Source organism: Podarcis raffonei, chromosome 1 (assembly GCF_027172205.1).
Source record: "Podarcis raffonei isolate rPodRaf1 chromosome 1, rPodRaf1.pri, whole genome shotgun sequence".
In the NCBI taxonomy this organism is placed as follows: Eukaryota; Metazoa; Chordata; class Lepidosauria; order Squamata; family Lacertidae; genus Podarcis; species Podarcis raffonei.
In genome coordinates, this window is record NC_070602.1 from 20,725,705 (window position 1) to 20,742,048 (window position 16,344).

At 39.9% G+C, this 16,344-nt stretch overlaps 1 protein-coding gene across 2 annotated transcripts in view; it reads left to right on the forward strand.

The window, feature by feature from the left end:
- Positions 1-16,344, forward strand: part of DICER1 (dicer 1, ribonuclease III) — a 46,135-nt gene that overhangs the window by 11,951 nt on the left and 17,840 nt on the right. For both annotated transcript variants that reach the window (XR_008328802.1, XM_053375788.1), the window contains exons 4-15: positions 1,206-1,398; positions 2,753-2,915; positions 3,436-3,566; positions 4,862-4,996; positions 6,243-6,403; positions 6,692-6,860; positions 8,728-9,200; positions 10,628-10,760; positions 11,741-11,983; positions 13,009-13,163; positions 15,063-15,195; positions 15,936-16,011. Coding sequence is in view for 1 of the 2 variants with exons in the window: in XM_053375788.1 (XP_053231763.1) it covers positions 1,255-1,398; positions 2,753-2,915; positions 3,436-3,566; positions 4,862-4,996; positions 6,243-6,403; positions 6,692-6,860; positions 8,728-9,200; positions 10,628-10,760; positions 11,741-11,983; positions 13,009-13,163; positions 15,063-15,195; positions 15,936-16,011 (2,116 nt within the window). In the remaining variant the exon portion in view is untranslated. The remainder of the gene's footprint in view (positions 1-1,205; positions 1,399-2,752; positions 2,916-3,435; positions 3,567-4,861; positions 4,997-6,242; positions 6,404-6,691; positions 6,861-8,727; positions 9,201-10,627; positions 10,761-11,740; positions 11,984-13,008; positions 13,164-15,062; positions 15,196-15,935; positions 16,012-16,344) is intronic.

Sequence of the window (16,344 nt, forward strand, 5' to 3'; positions counted from 1 at the left end):
GTGGACATTTCTATTTAAAATAAGTTCTCAAATCACTTCACAATTGTTTAGTTATTGTTTGACATTAATAATAGTAACTACTTATAGCAGTGGTTCCCAATCAGCTAAGTACTGTGGACCCCCTGTTTTTCAAAAGCCAAGTCGTGGAACCACTACTTTTGAAAATGTTGATATCTCTGTGGTGGTTTTTGTTACGTTAATTTTGCCACACACCTCCTGGGTGGGTAATGCAGAGCCTCTGAGGTCCGCAGACCACCAGTTGGGAACCACTGGCTTATAGCATTAGTATCTTTTCAAAGTGCAATTAAATGGAGGCTATCCCCCACACCGCCCATAGCAATCTACAGTGAGAACATAGTGGAATAATTGCTGTTAAGTGCTATAGGTTGAGAGAACATTCCAGTTTAATTTGGAGAATAACAAGGACAGGTATAACTCAGGATTACAAGTATTTTCATCATCTGAGTTCCTCTTCATTTAACTTCACTGAATGAGCATATTATAGGGAAAGTGGGTACTGCTTTGTTTGCTGGGTATATCTGTGGTGCTTTCCATTACTTGTTTGGTCTCAATTTTCCAACTGTGGCATGTGGAAATAACCTTTCAATTATTTACGGATTTTTAAAAACGTTATATGATATTCTTTGGTGTACTGCACAAGACCATAAGGAGGTAGGTATGCAAAATTCAAGTTGAAAGTCCATGAAATATAGTTGAGTTAGTCCTTAAGTGATTAATATAATCTATCCAGGATGGAGAGCTCATATAATGTAGTGGTGAAAGAGCAATGATCTGGAAGGTTGCCAGTTTAATCTTATATTTGCTACTAACTCCCTAAGTTACTTTAGGCAAGCCACTTTAGGCATTACCTAGTGCCCATTCGCACTACTTACATAGCTGTTGTGAGTATTTACATAGCACTTGCAGTGAGATATGATTTATATGACTCGTTTTGAACATTGAGAACAATGCAAATACTCCTTTTATTCTATTATTATTACTACTGATAGCATTGCTGCCTGTATTCAGCTGAATTTTATCATACGTTAAGTCTGGAATATTGCCTGTAGTTTGTCTTTAAAGATTCCATGGGCATATTTAAAAATGTAAAACCTGAGTGGAAAAGTCATACTGTCAAAGTTGTAATTTTTATTCTGTAAGATATGATTCGTAACTGGTTTTAACGCTCTTTCCCCCCGTCACAGTAAGCTGTGTTGGAACAAAAATGCAATGAAAGAAACACTGGATGAATGAATGAAAAGCCCTGCTTTGCAGTTCCTCAGCATGGCAGGACTACAACTCATGACCCCGGCTTCCTCACCAATGGGTCCTTTTTTTGGACTTCCATGGCAACAAGAAGCAATTCATGATAATATTTACACACCAAGAAAATACCAGGTATTAATGACAATGTTAATATTTGTTAAGCAAAATGAAATCTGGCTGCTTCCTGGAGACTGACCATGAGGCTGGTATCCGTCTTGCATGCATTTCCATTAGAATGAACCACAGTGAAAAGAGACCCTTTTCTCTTCTTCGCTAACACTAGAAGCAGTGAAGATATCAGCACTAGCGTCTTTGGCTTACTGAGATAATTTATTATAGCGCCAGCAATTAGCTTGTCACACTTGAAGGATATTTGACTAAACAGAAGAGTATTTGATTAAAGTGCTCATGGTCTTACCATGAAGTTGCTACTTTGATGAAGATTAAATAAATAAGAGTGAATAAAAATATGTGAGGAAACATCCGTGACAATCAGCAGTCTTCCTCTTTGCATAAATGAAACTGCTTTCTTTTCTATTATCATTGTTATTTGTCACCTATGTCTTGCCTTTGTCATGGGCTGAATGATTCCAGCTGCTCAGCCCCTCCCCTGCCTCAGAAGACTTCTCTGGTCTCTACTGCCTAGTAGACAGGGACTATGTGGAAACACCAAGAAAAAACAAAGATGAGCGTAGGAAATGCCACTTGTATAATCCTGCCATCATAATAATGTTTCTGTTCCTGATATCAGACTTAAGTATGTTTTTTATTTTGCAAGTCTTAAAATAACTTTGAGAGCCTCTAAGGCAGGCATTCCCAAACTCGGCCCTCTAGATGTTTTGGGACTACAACTCCAAACATCCCTAGCTTACAGGACCAGTGGTCAGGGATGATGGGGATATATGGGGATATAAAGTGGAACATAAGCATTCTAAATAAATAAGAGCTCTGTAAAACTTTCAGAACTGCATGTTTCAAGAACACTGCTCTGCATTTTAAAGTGATTCTGGCAAATTACAACTTTTATGAAAAATTCACACAACGTCAGTTGTTTTAAAAGGTTTGAATACTAAATATTTTAGAGCTGATTTAGGTAAGCCATTTGTTGCTCATACTGAAATCTTTATGTAACTACTCCTGTAAGCTCATCCATGCAACAAAGTTATATTAGAATAGGATTTCAGGGGATAAGGATCTTAAGGTCCTGTTGAAAACTTTACATGACAGTTTGCTGTACTGCAACTATTCCATGTGTAAAGTGTTCACAGAAAAATTCCAAAAGGTATATCACAGGGTGGAAGGAGAAATGTCAGATAGACTTTTAGATGTTTTAGGTATGCAGTTCATTGACTTTCTTTGGCTGATACATCAGAGAGACATCTATGTCTTGGATTGTCTTTCATTGAGTCAGCTGAAACCTGTCTACATGTAATTTTAAGGATTCTTTTTTTAAAAAAAATAAAACATTTTGTATTTGCCAATACAGGTTGAACTGCTGGAAGCAGCTCTGGATCATAATACAATAGTCTGTTTAAACACTGGCTCAGGGAAGACTTTTATTGCAGTACTACTCATTAAAGAACTGTCTTACCAGATCAGGGGAGATTTTAACAAAAATGGAAAAAGAACAGTATTCTTGGTCAACTCTGGTAAGGAAGTAATACACATTTTTGTACGGGACATAATTGATAAGGATTGGATAAGTGTTCAAACTGTACTATAAAATTTGTGGGCAATACTACTAACATTTTCAAATTAAGTAGTACCATCATTTTATAATGTTAATTTTGTATTAAGGTGTTATAGTGCTATACTACAGTTAACACTGTACTACAGGAATGTTAACCAGTTTCTTTAATTAAAAAAAGAAGGCATGGCCACCTAGCACTAATTAAAAGCTTGTTTAACACCCCCCCATGCCAAAACTTTCTTTTGAAAGTAAAATGTTTTGTTGGGTAAAAATAGAAGAATTACAGAGAAAATAAAGATGACAATGATTGGTTGACTGCATTTTATGGATGCCCAGTAAAATGTGAGTGAATGAAGCATGACAATCCCACACTAAATGCTTGCTATGGAATCACCCCTATGATTGCATGTACACAGTTGGAATCCCATTACAAAGTAGTTGGTTTGCTGCCTAAATTCCACTTTTTCTTCCCTATACAGCAAACCAAGTTGCTCAGCAAGTGTCAACTGTTAGGACGCATTCAGATCTCAAAGTGGGAGAGTATTCAAGTTTGGAAATAACTGAAGCATGGACAAAAGAGAAATGGAACCAAGAATTTGCTAAGTATCAGGTAATGCAAATTAATATACCATGTTGTTGTTGTTGTTGTTCAGTCATTTAGTCATGTCCGACTCTTCCACTGCCTCCCGCAGTTTGGTCAAACTTATGCTGGTAGCTTCGAGAACACTGTCCAACCATCTCGTTCTCTGTCGTCCCCTTCTCCTTGTGCCCTCAATCTTTCCCAACATCAGGGTCTTTTCCAGGGAGTCTTCTCTTCTCCTGAGGTGGCCAAAGCATTGGAGCCTCAGCTTCAGGATCTGTCCTTCCAGTGAGCACTCAGGGCTGATTTCCTTCAGAATGGAGAGGTTTGATCTTCTTGCAGTCCATGGGACTATCAAGAGCTCCTCCAGCACCATAATTCAAAAGCATCAATTCTTTGACGATCAGCCTTCTTTATGGTCTAGCTCTCACTTCCATACATCACTACAGGGGAAACCATAGCTTTAATATACCATAAGCCCCTGCAAATTATAAACCAGTGTCATAGTTTAAGGTTTTATTGTTTTTAGGATGATTTGCAAAGTCTCCACCCCCATCGTTCTGCCTGGACACTGAGGTCCAGCACCGAGGGCCTTCTGGTGGTTCCCTCGCTGCAAGAAGCCAAGTTACAGGGAACCAGGCAGAGGACCTTCTCAGTAGTGGCACCTGCCCTGTGGAATGCCCTCCCCCCAGATGTCAAAGAGAAAAACAACTACCAGACTTTTAGAAGACATCTGAAGGCAGCACTGTTTAGGGAATCTTTTAATGTTTAACAGACCACTGTATTTTAATATTTTGTTGGACGCTGCCCAGAGTGGCTGGGGAAACCCAGCCAGATGGGCGGGGTATAAAATGCTATGGAGGTCATCTGTAGGCATTTCATACCTATATTCCAGTACTACCCCAGCCCACTAAAAGATGAGCACAACAGTAGAGACTACTTAACCACTAAAAACCTGGGTAGATTAAAATGTTTAGCATGGCTCCTAAAAACCAGTACCAGATGTGTTTTCCTGGGGAGAGCATTCCACAGATGGGGAGTCACTACTGAGCAGCATGCTCAAAAGATTTATACCCCACTCTTTAGCCATAAAAGCTCCCGGAGAGTAGATGGAAATGGAATATTTTATTTCAGTTGAGTGGCCTTTGGGCAGAATTAAAATGCACTTCACTTAATGTTGTCTCAGGTACAAGTGAATGGTCAATTGTTTGTTTTAACCTACATTTTGTATAGAGGGAAGAATGAATGCTTAATTTTTATTAATGCTGATTAAAAATCTTATAAAATAACATTCAGTTTTTTTCTTGCATCTCTTCATATTTCAGGTTCTGGTAATGACCTGTCGTGTCGCTTTGAATATTTTAAAAAATGACCATTTATCCCTGTCAAACATTAATCTTCTTATTTTTGATGAGTGCCATCTTGCAATTCAGGATCACCCCTATCGAGAAATTATGCAGGTAGGTTGTGACCCATCTATATAGCTTTAACCACTGACAAAACAAATAAGTAGGCAAACTGTTTGCATATTACACATTAATATTTAACTTGGCATTTATTTTGATCCGTTTTTGGACTGGCCTTCAGATTACTCTCTTAATTGGGGATATCCACCTCCCCCTTGTTTCTAGAATAAATGAACAGACCATAATAGGCACCGCTGGTTGAAGTGTGTGCTTTCCTGTCGCCTTGACTTGCATTCCTACCCCCATGTGGGCACTGTGGCTCACTCAGTGTGCACCAAGCCTCCTTCTCTGTATTTCTCTCATTCTCGTGCCAGCTGCTTTCCCTTGAGGAAATAGTTCTCCCACTTGCCAAGGATTGGGGTGGAGGGATTGCATTTCTTTGCTCATCAGATGCTGCAAAGTGACTGGGAAAGGAAAGGAACGGAGCCAGTGCAGACAGAATGGTCAATAATAAACTATTTTTGTCCTCAGTGTGCAAGGATAGTAGTGCCTGTTACATTTCGAAGTTCTCTTCAGTCACCACTGACTGTAATGGTTAACAGAGTCAGAAGCCTGCTCCAAGTTTTGGGAGGCTAATGAAGGTGGAAATGGTCTGATTAAACATATTCCATCAAGGAGGTCTAAAAGTGGAGCACTAGATGCTGTTTTAAATGTTGGCAGGCTTCCTTGAAACTATCCAGTGAACAAGTTGGCAGAAAATTTGTGGTGACCTCTCATTGCCAAATGTTAAATCAGAAACATCAGGAGAGCTTACTAAGTAGCCATTACATTGCACAAATCAATGAACCTGGGCTTGCACCTGATTCTGCAGAGTTCTTGGGCTTCCTCCTTTGGAAGCATGCAGTTTAGGGATTGAAGCTACATTAATTTTCTCTTATTTAGGATCACATGACCTATAGGACTTCAAAACTGTTACCCTACTGCACTAACTTGAAAAGTTGTTGTTTAAAACAAAAGTCCTGTTACTTTTAAATATCAAAATATTAGAAGGATCATTTCCAGTTCTGGGGTCACCAGGTTTATGTGTGTGAGGCATGAACTCTTTTTTTTTCACCCCCCCTGCAGGAGTTCAGTAAGCCTCTTCTCTCTTTCATTCTGCTCCTCTAGGATTTGTGTCATGCTGGAAAAGAAGGTGCAGAACGCCACTGTTCGCCACTGGGATCCTTTTCTTGATTTGGATCCCCCCCACCCTACTTAAGAGCAAACTTAACCTTGTGGGTTATTCTGGTTTATTTTTCAGCTTTGTGAGAGTTGTCCATCATGCCCCCGAATTTTAGGATTAACAGCTTCCATTTTAAATGGGAAATGTGATCCAGCAGAGTTGGAAGAGAAGATTCAGAAATTGGAGAACATTCTAAAGAGTAGTGCGGAAACTGCAACTGATTTAGTGGTTTTGGACAGGTACATTTTGTTATTTTTGAATTTTGTGTTGAATACCATTCATAAAAAACACGTTGGAAGAGGTGACTTGATATCTATATGCTTGGTGTGCTGTTGTTGTTGTTTTAAATAAAAATTAATCTAAACACTCAACGGCATTCTTTAAACCTATTTCAATAAAGTAAGGCCAGGTTGAATTTGCATTTTGCTGTGCAGCCCATATAGCTTTTTAGATTACCAAATCTGTAATTGTGCCATTTAAACAGCAGTTTAAAATGTGGCTGACAAGCTTGTTTGTTTGTGTTAAAGGTATACTTCTCAGCCTTGTGAGATTGTGGTAGATTGTGGACCATATGCTGACAAAAGTGGGCTCTATGAAAGGTTGTTAACGGAGCTGGATGATGCACTTCACTTTCTGAATGATTGCAACATATCTGTACTGTGTAGAGAGAGAGATTCTACCTTGATTTCGAAACAGGTACGGGCACATGATTTATCATTGTTCCTGCATTGCTTAACTGCAGTTTGGTCTAGCTTCTTAATAGAAATATTTACTGCTTTCTTCCAGAAATACTGCCACTTTTAAATTATTCGTACTCATTATTAAGAATCAGTTTGGCAAGGTAGCATACATTTTCAGCTACTTCTCCAGAAGATCAGACTTTAGTACTTCAGCCAAGTATGGGAAAGAAAGTGCACTTCAAATAATGACCAAGTAGTAGGCAGGGGACTGAGGTCACTCTTGAAGCTAATTTGCTCAGTACCACAAAATTTTACATGTCTCAGAATCTGTCCCTTGTTTTACCTAGTCTGAGATTATTTTATGACATCTGAACAAATATACAGTAGAAACTTGCCAAGATTTCCCCTACAAGCAGCTTGTACTTGAGCGAGAAAAAATAGTTCAGACAGTGATCTGTTTCAGTCATGAACTTGCTTTATGAACTTGTATACTTCTAATCTGCACACCATCCCGGGTGTTCCAATTGCTTGCCTCACATCCTTGTTCATGGTAACTACAGTTTTCCTTGGCATATTGAACCAGTGTGACACAATGAGTTTCTGGTTCTGTTATGGAGGCATGCTATAGTTTGCAGTAATGATAATTTGTGCAGTTTGGACATCAAGACAAATTACGGTTAGCGCATAATATCCTTAGATCATACTGCAGGTATACTGATTTGTTTTATCCCACTTCACCCGCATGGTGTTTCCACAATATTGCTTACGAAACTAACAAGATTGTGAAAGCTATTTTTAACTAGCAAAGTGAAAACACAGGGGAACAAATTTCAGAATCTCTAGATGAACCCTCCTTCGTGTGTCTTACCTAGAACTGCAGGTTCTTCACAAAGTATGGTAACAAGTATAGATGCACAATTCTGCCATGTCTCTCTGCTAAACCTTTAGCATTCAGAATCTGGTCAGCTATCAAACCAGACCAATGTTTGATTTTAAAAAATAAAACCCCAGGAAAATGTAGCTGAGCAGTTCATTCCCTTCCTTTGTTGCCTTCTGAAATGATACTTATTTGGAACAGTAATCCCTTTACAGTGGTACCTCGGGTTAAGAACTTAATTCGTTCCGGAGGTCCGTTCTTAACCTGAAACTGTTCTTAACCTGGAGCACCACTTTAGCTAATGGGGCCTCCTCCTCCTGCTGCCGCTGCGCCTCCAGAGCACGGTTCCTGTTCTCATCCTGAAGCAAAGTTCTTAACCCGAGGTACTATTTCTGGGTTAGCGGAGTCTGTAACCTGAAGCATATGTAACCCGAGGTACCACTGTATATATCATTAGTTTATCTACAAAGAAGCATATGTGCATTGCGGTTCTCCCCCCACCCTCTAAATCAGAGGTTGGCAACCTAAGGCCCATGGGCTGGTTCCAAACTATGAGTTTCCTGGCGTGGGGATTCTGTGCCATTTTTTTTCTCGCCGTGGGGACTGACTTCTGGGTTGGAAGAGCGCTGGAAATATCGTGTGCACATGTGCACAGGCGCTTCTCTGTCCCGGAAGTGCACCGGAAATAGCGAGTGCGCACTCGCACAGGTGCTCCTCACCCGGAGGAGTGCCCATATACGTTATTTCCGGCTCACTTCCGGGACGGAGGAGCGCCTGTGCGCATGCGCACGCTCTATTTCCAGTGCTCTTCCAACCCAGAAAAGCACTGGAAATAGCTTGGGCGCGGGCATGGATGCTCCAGCCCACCAAGAGGTCTGCCGCGGAGTGGACCGGACCGGCCTCAAAGTTGCCGATCCCTGCTCTAAATAATGGTTTGCGGGCTCAGTGTAAGCTGTGTCGACTGCTACAGTGCCACACCAAACTGATGGATTTAATTTGTTTGCAGATACTGTCAGACTGCCGAGCAGTGTTGCTTGTTCTGGGACCCTGGTGTGCTGATAAAGTAGCTGGGATGATGGTGAGAGAGCTACAGAAGTACATAAAGCACGAGCAAGAGGAGCTGCACAGGAAATTTTTATTGTTTACAGATACTTTCCTAAGGAAAATACATGCACTCTGTGAAGAGCACTTCTCACCTGCCTCACTTGACCTGAAATTTGTAACCCCAAAAGTAATAAAACTGCTTGAAATTTTGCGTAAATACAAGCCCTATGAACGGCAACAGTTTGAAAGTGTTGAGTGGTATAATAATCGGAATCAGGATAATTATGTGTCCTGGAGTGATTCTGAAGATGAGGACGAAGATGAAGAAATAGAGGAGAAAGAGAAAACGGAAACTAATTTTCCTTCTCCCTTTACTAATATTTTATGTGGAATTATTTTTGTGGAAAGAAGATACACAGCAGTTGTTTTGAACAGGTATGATTTCTTTAAAAAATAAATAAATTGTGAATTGCAAAAGAGCTAATTGAATGCTAATCCGGAATTATTATAGAAGAAATATGTCCAAATGCTCATGAAGCCTGCTAGTTTTTGCAAATCTCTGCAAACCACACTTCATAAAAAAAGAGAAGAAGATGGTTGATATTAGCCGCAACATCACATAAAAACCCTTAAGAATTAGCAAAAACAACTTCTAAATATATTTAAATGATTTAAATGTAGTAAGGCTATGTGGAATATGCAGTTATCAACTGTTTAAAAGCTTAGAATAATTTTTTAATCGAATTCAGAACTTTTTTTTACCACAAATACCAGGCACACAAGCAAAGGTGATAATATACAGAGTAATAAGAGAAAGGCACTAACATATGGATGGATGGATGGATGGATGGATGGATGGATATAGAGATAAAATAACTTCCCCTTTTCTGTTTAAAAGTATCCTGACTAGTTTTGTGTATTGCCACAATTCATGTCCTCTTTTCTTTCATTCTTGAACCAAAGGCCACTGCAAGGGGGGGGAAAAGAGCAGTAGAAAATTCCAGTGTGTGTGGGGGGGGTAGGAATGACAAACTTTTCATTTAGCTCTGTTTTAGCAATCGCTTCTTATAAAATGCTTCTCAAGATATGAGGATTCCATATTATATACATGCATACATGTCATCTTTATAGACATACAAAGCCATCTAATTGGCTATATAGCAAACCATGTGACCGTATGTGTTCTGGTACTTCCCAGTGAGGGAGAAAATTAGTTGCTGGCAGAGAGAGCAAGAAAGGAAAACACTTGTAATTTCCTTGATTTCTCTGCCAAAGAAAAGAGAAGCACTGCTGTGAGTGAATATACAGCAGCAGTCTCCTTCATAGAAATGTAGAGCAGGGCAAGGTCTGGCCATGGCTACTTGTAGAGGCTGTTAGAACCGCAGGCCACTTAAAGCATGAGGGATTTTAAAACATAATCTTCCCTTGTCAAGTGGGTAATGTGTAAATTAAGCCAGTGGAAGCTTATCATCAGAATGACTAAATCCATGAACAGGTTTCCAAAAAATAGGAATTTCCTATGGATTGCTTTTCTCAGAAATAAGAACCTTGGTTTTGCTGCATGGTGGGGTTATGTGACGATCAGTCCCTACTAAATTGGCACTCACTATTGGGACTTGTTAGATATAATATTTTCTATTCTAGACTTTGAGACCATTAAGAATACATGAACTAAATGTTCTTGATGTTCTTTTATTCTTCAAAAGTAATGCTGTCTTTCTCTGTGTCGGGTATAGAACCACTGGAGGAATTTATTTTAAGAATTTTAAATGCAAATGCCACCTTGATATCAAGAAGATGATTAGCTTACATTTTCTCAACTATTCTCTCAACTACTTCCAAAATGTGTATAATGTGTTTAGGTTGATAAAAGAAGCTGGCAAACAAGACCCAGAGCTGGCTTACATCAGCAGCAATTTTATAACTGGACATGGCATTGGAAAGAATCAGCCCCGTAGTAAACAGATGGAAGTAGAATTCCGAAAGCAGGAAGAGGTAACTTTAATGAAAATAATTGTACAAAAATGCTGTATAGTTGCTTAACCTTTAGAACCTTTGCAAAGTCCAGAGATTCTGCATCTTACAAATTCTGCATAGTTCTTATAGATCAATATGTAGAAGCACACAAGTTTCTGAAGCAAACCTGAATTTTAAAACAAAAATGACAAACAACAGCTGGCTGAAATTGTACTGCTTATGAGCTAAGGTTTATGTTGAAAATACTACAGAATGAAAAATTTTATTCCTGGTTTAAAACTTTAGCTATTTTTCAAAATGTTACTTTGATATCAGATTTGCAGTCTCTGTGAAGGCACTGTAAATGCCCTGTTTCTGAAATACTGATACAGCTTTAGTTCTTTTTGTGTGAGTGACACACACAAAATGAAATGCAAAGAAAAATGCAACTTTTTAAACAAAATGATTTTTTTCCCTAAAAGCAGCGATAAAATTTAACAGACTGGGTCCCTCCTCCCCAGAAAAATATAACGGGCTTTAGTTTTACACTTTGGCAAAAGTGTGCCAGCCTGCTTTCAAAGGCGAATAATACCTTTTTTTAAGAAGGAATAGAACAGCACATCATCATGGAATTCTTTGGTGTCCCCCACCTCCGTAAGACCATAGTCGCTGTGTGATCTGATTTCCATTGTCTGCATCAAAGACTTCAAAACCAGTGGGTTTCTATCAAAGGCCTCTGTGGTGATAAAAATAGTGGTTTGCTTATAGGGCTGTTATAATATTTACCTTGTTAGTATGAAGAAGAGCTGAAAGTATTCAAATCCCACTTTTTTCTAGTAAGCTGTTTTTCTAATTACAAAATTATTTTCTGGTTAAAACCTGTCTTTGCTAACTGATGGCTTGTGAACAAATTTGTACACTTGATTATTGAATTCTGAAGTATGTATTAAACTTTTGTCAAGCTGATGATTTAATAACTGATTGGTCTTAGATATGTATCTTCTTGGTTGCTTTTGTAGGTACTTAGAAAATTTCGAGCACACGAGACCAACTTACTAATTGCAACTAGTATTGTAGAAGAGGGTGTTGACATACCAAAATGCAATTTGGTGGTTCGTTTTGATTTGCCCACAGAATATCGTTCCTATGTGCAGTCCAAAGGAAGGGCCAGGGCACCTATCTCGAATTACATCATGTTAGCAGATTCAGACAAAATCAAATGTTTTGAAGAAGATCTTAAAACCTACAAGGCAATTGAGAAGGTATGTGGCAAAAGAGAATGAGTAACAAAAATAAAAACCACTAGACACTCAAGCAGCAATAAAAATGGGGGAAAGGGTCCTTGGCCCCAACAAAACACTCTGTTCTTAGAAGAAATATGGTGAACCTGGGCTGAAGAAGACTTAAGGGCTGGAGACTTGGGAATCCAAGCTTAATTGAAAATTATGCCTTTAAAAATGATAGGAGAAAGTGACTAGGGCAGAAGGTTTGAATATCCATTGTTTGGAAGGGTTGGGAAAGCTGCAGGAAGGACTGTGTAGGGCCTAGTAAGTAAAGTGGGAGGGGTGGGTTAAAGAAAAATTTAGTCCCTGGGTGGCTCAGGGTCTGAAAAAGGATCTGGCCAGCCTTTTCCCCCAGGCCTACTACATAGCAGATGAGTAAAAGGATGGAAGAATTCCCCTCCACTTTCCTTAATTTAGACAAATATTCCAGGTATGAACATTCATTTGAGACTCCCACCTCCATTTCTGTTTTCACTACACCCTGTAACAGGTTGCAAATTTCCCACAAAATGTACTGTTGGCTAATACTGATTCAGCCCCTTCCATTTGTGATGCCCAGGGCAAGTGCCCTCTTTAAAGGTGGTGGGGGTAGCAAAAAGTGGCAAATCAGTTATTGGAGCTAGTCAGTAGCTTTTGTATACAGTATGAGGAGGTTGTAACATAGGCTAGGGCTTAGCCGCAGCTGCTTAATACAGCTCTAGGTATTTTCTCTCTTCATTCCCCCACATTCTTATACTTAATTATTTAAGTGTCTGGAAAAAAATAATTGCAGTTTTGAAAGGTTTAGTCTGGCATCTTGATTCAAAATCATGTTTCATTGTATAGACAGAATCCAGCTTCTTGATATTGGGAAACAATTGATACTGCAAAATTTGGGTATATTTTAAGAGGTGTCGAAATGCATGGAGAAGAGGGAAAAAATAGACATTAAACTTTGCAAAATACATAGATCAGTTCTGAGTTGCATAGAATTATCATCATTCTGTCATATGTATATTTTAAAGATCCTGAGGAACAAATGCTCGAAGTCTGTGGATACTAGTGAAACCGAAAATGAACCCATTATAGATGACGATGATATATTCCCACCATATGTGCTAAGACCAGAAGACGGCGGTCCAAGAGTCACAATAAACACTGCTATTGGGCACATTAATAGGTATGAAATCTATTGGTGTTTCAGTTTTGACATACCGTATTTTTCGCCCTATAGGACACACTTTTCCCCCTCCAAAAATGAAGGGGAAATGTGTGTGCGCACCGACCCCTCTCGTTCTCCAGGCAGCTATCCGCAAGCCGTGGGAGAGCTGCGCGACTTCGCACAGCTCTCTCACGGCTAGCGGAGAGCTTGCCTGCACCCAGAAGCTTGGGGCGCGCTGAGCTCAGCACGACTCAGGCTTCCAGCTTCGCGCAGCTCTCCCACGGCTTGCGGATAGCAGCCACGCACCTGGGGGGGGGGAATAACTTTTTTCCCTTTATTTCCCCCCAAAAAAACTAGGTTTGCCCTATGGGCCGGTGCGTCCTATGGGGTGAAAAATACGGTAATTTGCTGAATTTCTAAGAGCCTGCTTTAGCCTGAGGGGAATTGTCTTTAGATCTGAGGAAATTGTTCTGGTTGTGCTGTGTATTCCCTTTATTAAAAAATAAGGCAATCAGATCTTTAAAAATATTGATTTATATCATTATTACGATACTCATGCAGAAGAATGTTTAAATGGTACAGAAGAATCTGCTTATTTTTAAAATCCCCCTATAAGGATCAACATGTATTGTTCCATGAACTTGAAATTGTTCCCCTTAGTGAAGCAACTAACCATACCAGTTACCAGTTACCCTGCTCTCTTGCTATGTAATCCTCCACTCAGCGTGGCTCACTGGCATAAATAAATGCTGACCAGTGTATGTCTTACACAGCAATCCAAAACCCCTTTGTGCTGGGTTGGAGTTAGAACCAAGCACTAGTGGGTGGAAGTTCTGCTGGCAGGATCCTTTCTGACTGCAGACAGTGGACAGACCTCAAATTTGATTAATCACGATGCCTTTCACTCACCTTACCCTTGCATGGTGCTCCCTTACTCTTAAAGGTAAAGGGACCCCTGACCATTAGGTCCAGTCGTGGCCGACTCTGGGGTTGCGGCGCTCATCTCGCTTTATTGGCCGAGGGAGCCAGCGTACAGCTTCCGGGTCATGTGGCCAACATGACTAAGCCACTTCTGGCGAACCAGAGCAGCACACAGAAACGCCGTTTACCTTCCCGCTGGAGCAGTATCTATTTATCTACTTGCACTTTGACGTGCTTTCGAACTGCTAGGTTGGCATGAGCAGGGACCGAGCAATGGGAGCTCACCCCATCGTGGGGATTCGAACCGCTGACCATCTGATCGGCAAGTCCTAGGCACTGTGGTTTAACCCACAGTGCCAACTGCATCCCCCCCTTACTGTTAGGACACTGTTTATTTCTGTAACACTTTCTGGTGTACAAATGTTCTACTAAATGTCATTTTTAACTGAAATAGTAAGCAGAGAATCCAGTTTAATTCCGTTGTTAAAGCTTAGGTAATCATTCTCACTATAAATTAGAACTTCTCTGCCCTTAAGCTCAATTTGTTCCCACTCCATGGCTGTCAGATTGTTATTACTGTTCATCCTTAACAGCCGTTCCAGTTGAGGGCTCTGAGCCTTGACTTTTAACATATTGGCTCCTCCTTCCCCATTCATTTCTAGTATCTGATTTTAAAAATGTCCACTCAATCCCTGACCTTTCCTTGTTTAGCAAGAAGGTCTGAAGGGGGCTTATAAGTACATTCAGCCTCCACATTACCAGGAACCTTTCTGATTATGAGACAATTTGCAACTGTGTTCAGCTGAACATTCAGATTTCCTGTAGACTTTTCAAGAAGATCAGAGGTGGAGCAGCTGCAGGGATGTTGGAAGCAGGGCTAGCATGTGATGCTCACTTTCCCCTTCCCAGAGTAAGCCCAATGCATTATTTTAAATTCTTCAGTGGCATGGCTCTTTCCTAGAATAACTTAATTATCTTTAATCTTGTGTTACATAGGTACTGTGCTAGACTGCCAAGTGACCCTTTTACACATCTAGCTCCCAAGTGTAAAACTAGAGAACTCCCTGATAACACATTTTATTCAACTCTTTATCTACCTATCAATTCTCCTCTACGAGCATCAATAGTTGTAAGTATTTCAGTTTATTTAGGTTACTTTATGCTTGGAATATGTTCAAAGTTCTACTTTTTTCCATTGGCACTGGTTTAAGATAACGCTTTGCTGTAGTGCTTATTTTGCAGCCCTGCTCTGCTTGGCAGCTTGATCCCATGGATTTGCCATAAGCTCGATAATTGGTGCAAGCAGTGAATTATGCTGCATCAGCTAAAACTATCAAATGGGGCACAGTTGACTGTTCTAAACACTGTAGAGCATAGAGCCCAAAATAGGAAGTGAGAGGAGATAATCTTAATCTTTCTCATCATCCTGACTAGACTAGCATATTAATACTTGAATGAACTCATTGGAAATTGCATAGGAAGTGCTTCATTGAGCTGGGTCCGGGCCCAGTTTCTGTTAGCAGCTGTCTCAGCACAGAGCTTTTGGAATCTAAAGGAAAATATATTATTCCTTCATGTTCAGTGTTCACTTGAAATAATCATCTGTGGTTTGGTATTTATTATACAGTAAGATCCCATGTATCTTATTTGCTGCTGCATGAGAAAAAAATTAACAACTTGTGCTGGTAATCAAATTTTTATCTATTCTATTTAGGGCTATGTGTTTTTAATGTGATTTCATTATTATTTAAAGTGTCATTTGCATAGGAGCTGTTCTTGTGTGTGACTTGTGCGCGCACGCACGCGCACACACACACGTATGAGAACATATTCTTCCTTTAATATAATTGGTTCAAATTTTATTTCTAGGGTCCTCCAATGAATTGTACAAGATTGGCAGAGAGGGTTGTTGCTCTTATTTGCTGTGAAAAATTGCATAAGATTGGTAAGCATATTTGAAAGCGAGGAACATTTATTTAGTCATGAAAACCTAAAGGATACAATTTTATACTTTTTTATTGATATGCTTGTCAACGCCTACATATTTGCTGCCAAAAACATTTCATGCAATTGTGGAAAGCTACATCATTGGCTGCAGGGAAATAGGATTTGGAGCCAAAAACATGTGAGTGGAAGTCCACTCATACAATGCTGGCTTCCCACCTCCTCCTTTATGCAGCCCCCATGTGCCCACCCCTAACTCCTGAGGGTTACTTGTAAGGTATCTCAGCTTGATTTTCCCCAATTCTTTCCACCAGTTGAAACTCCTCTCATCTCA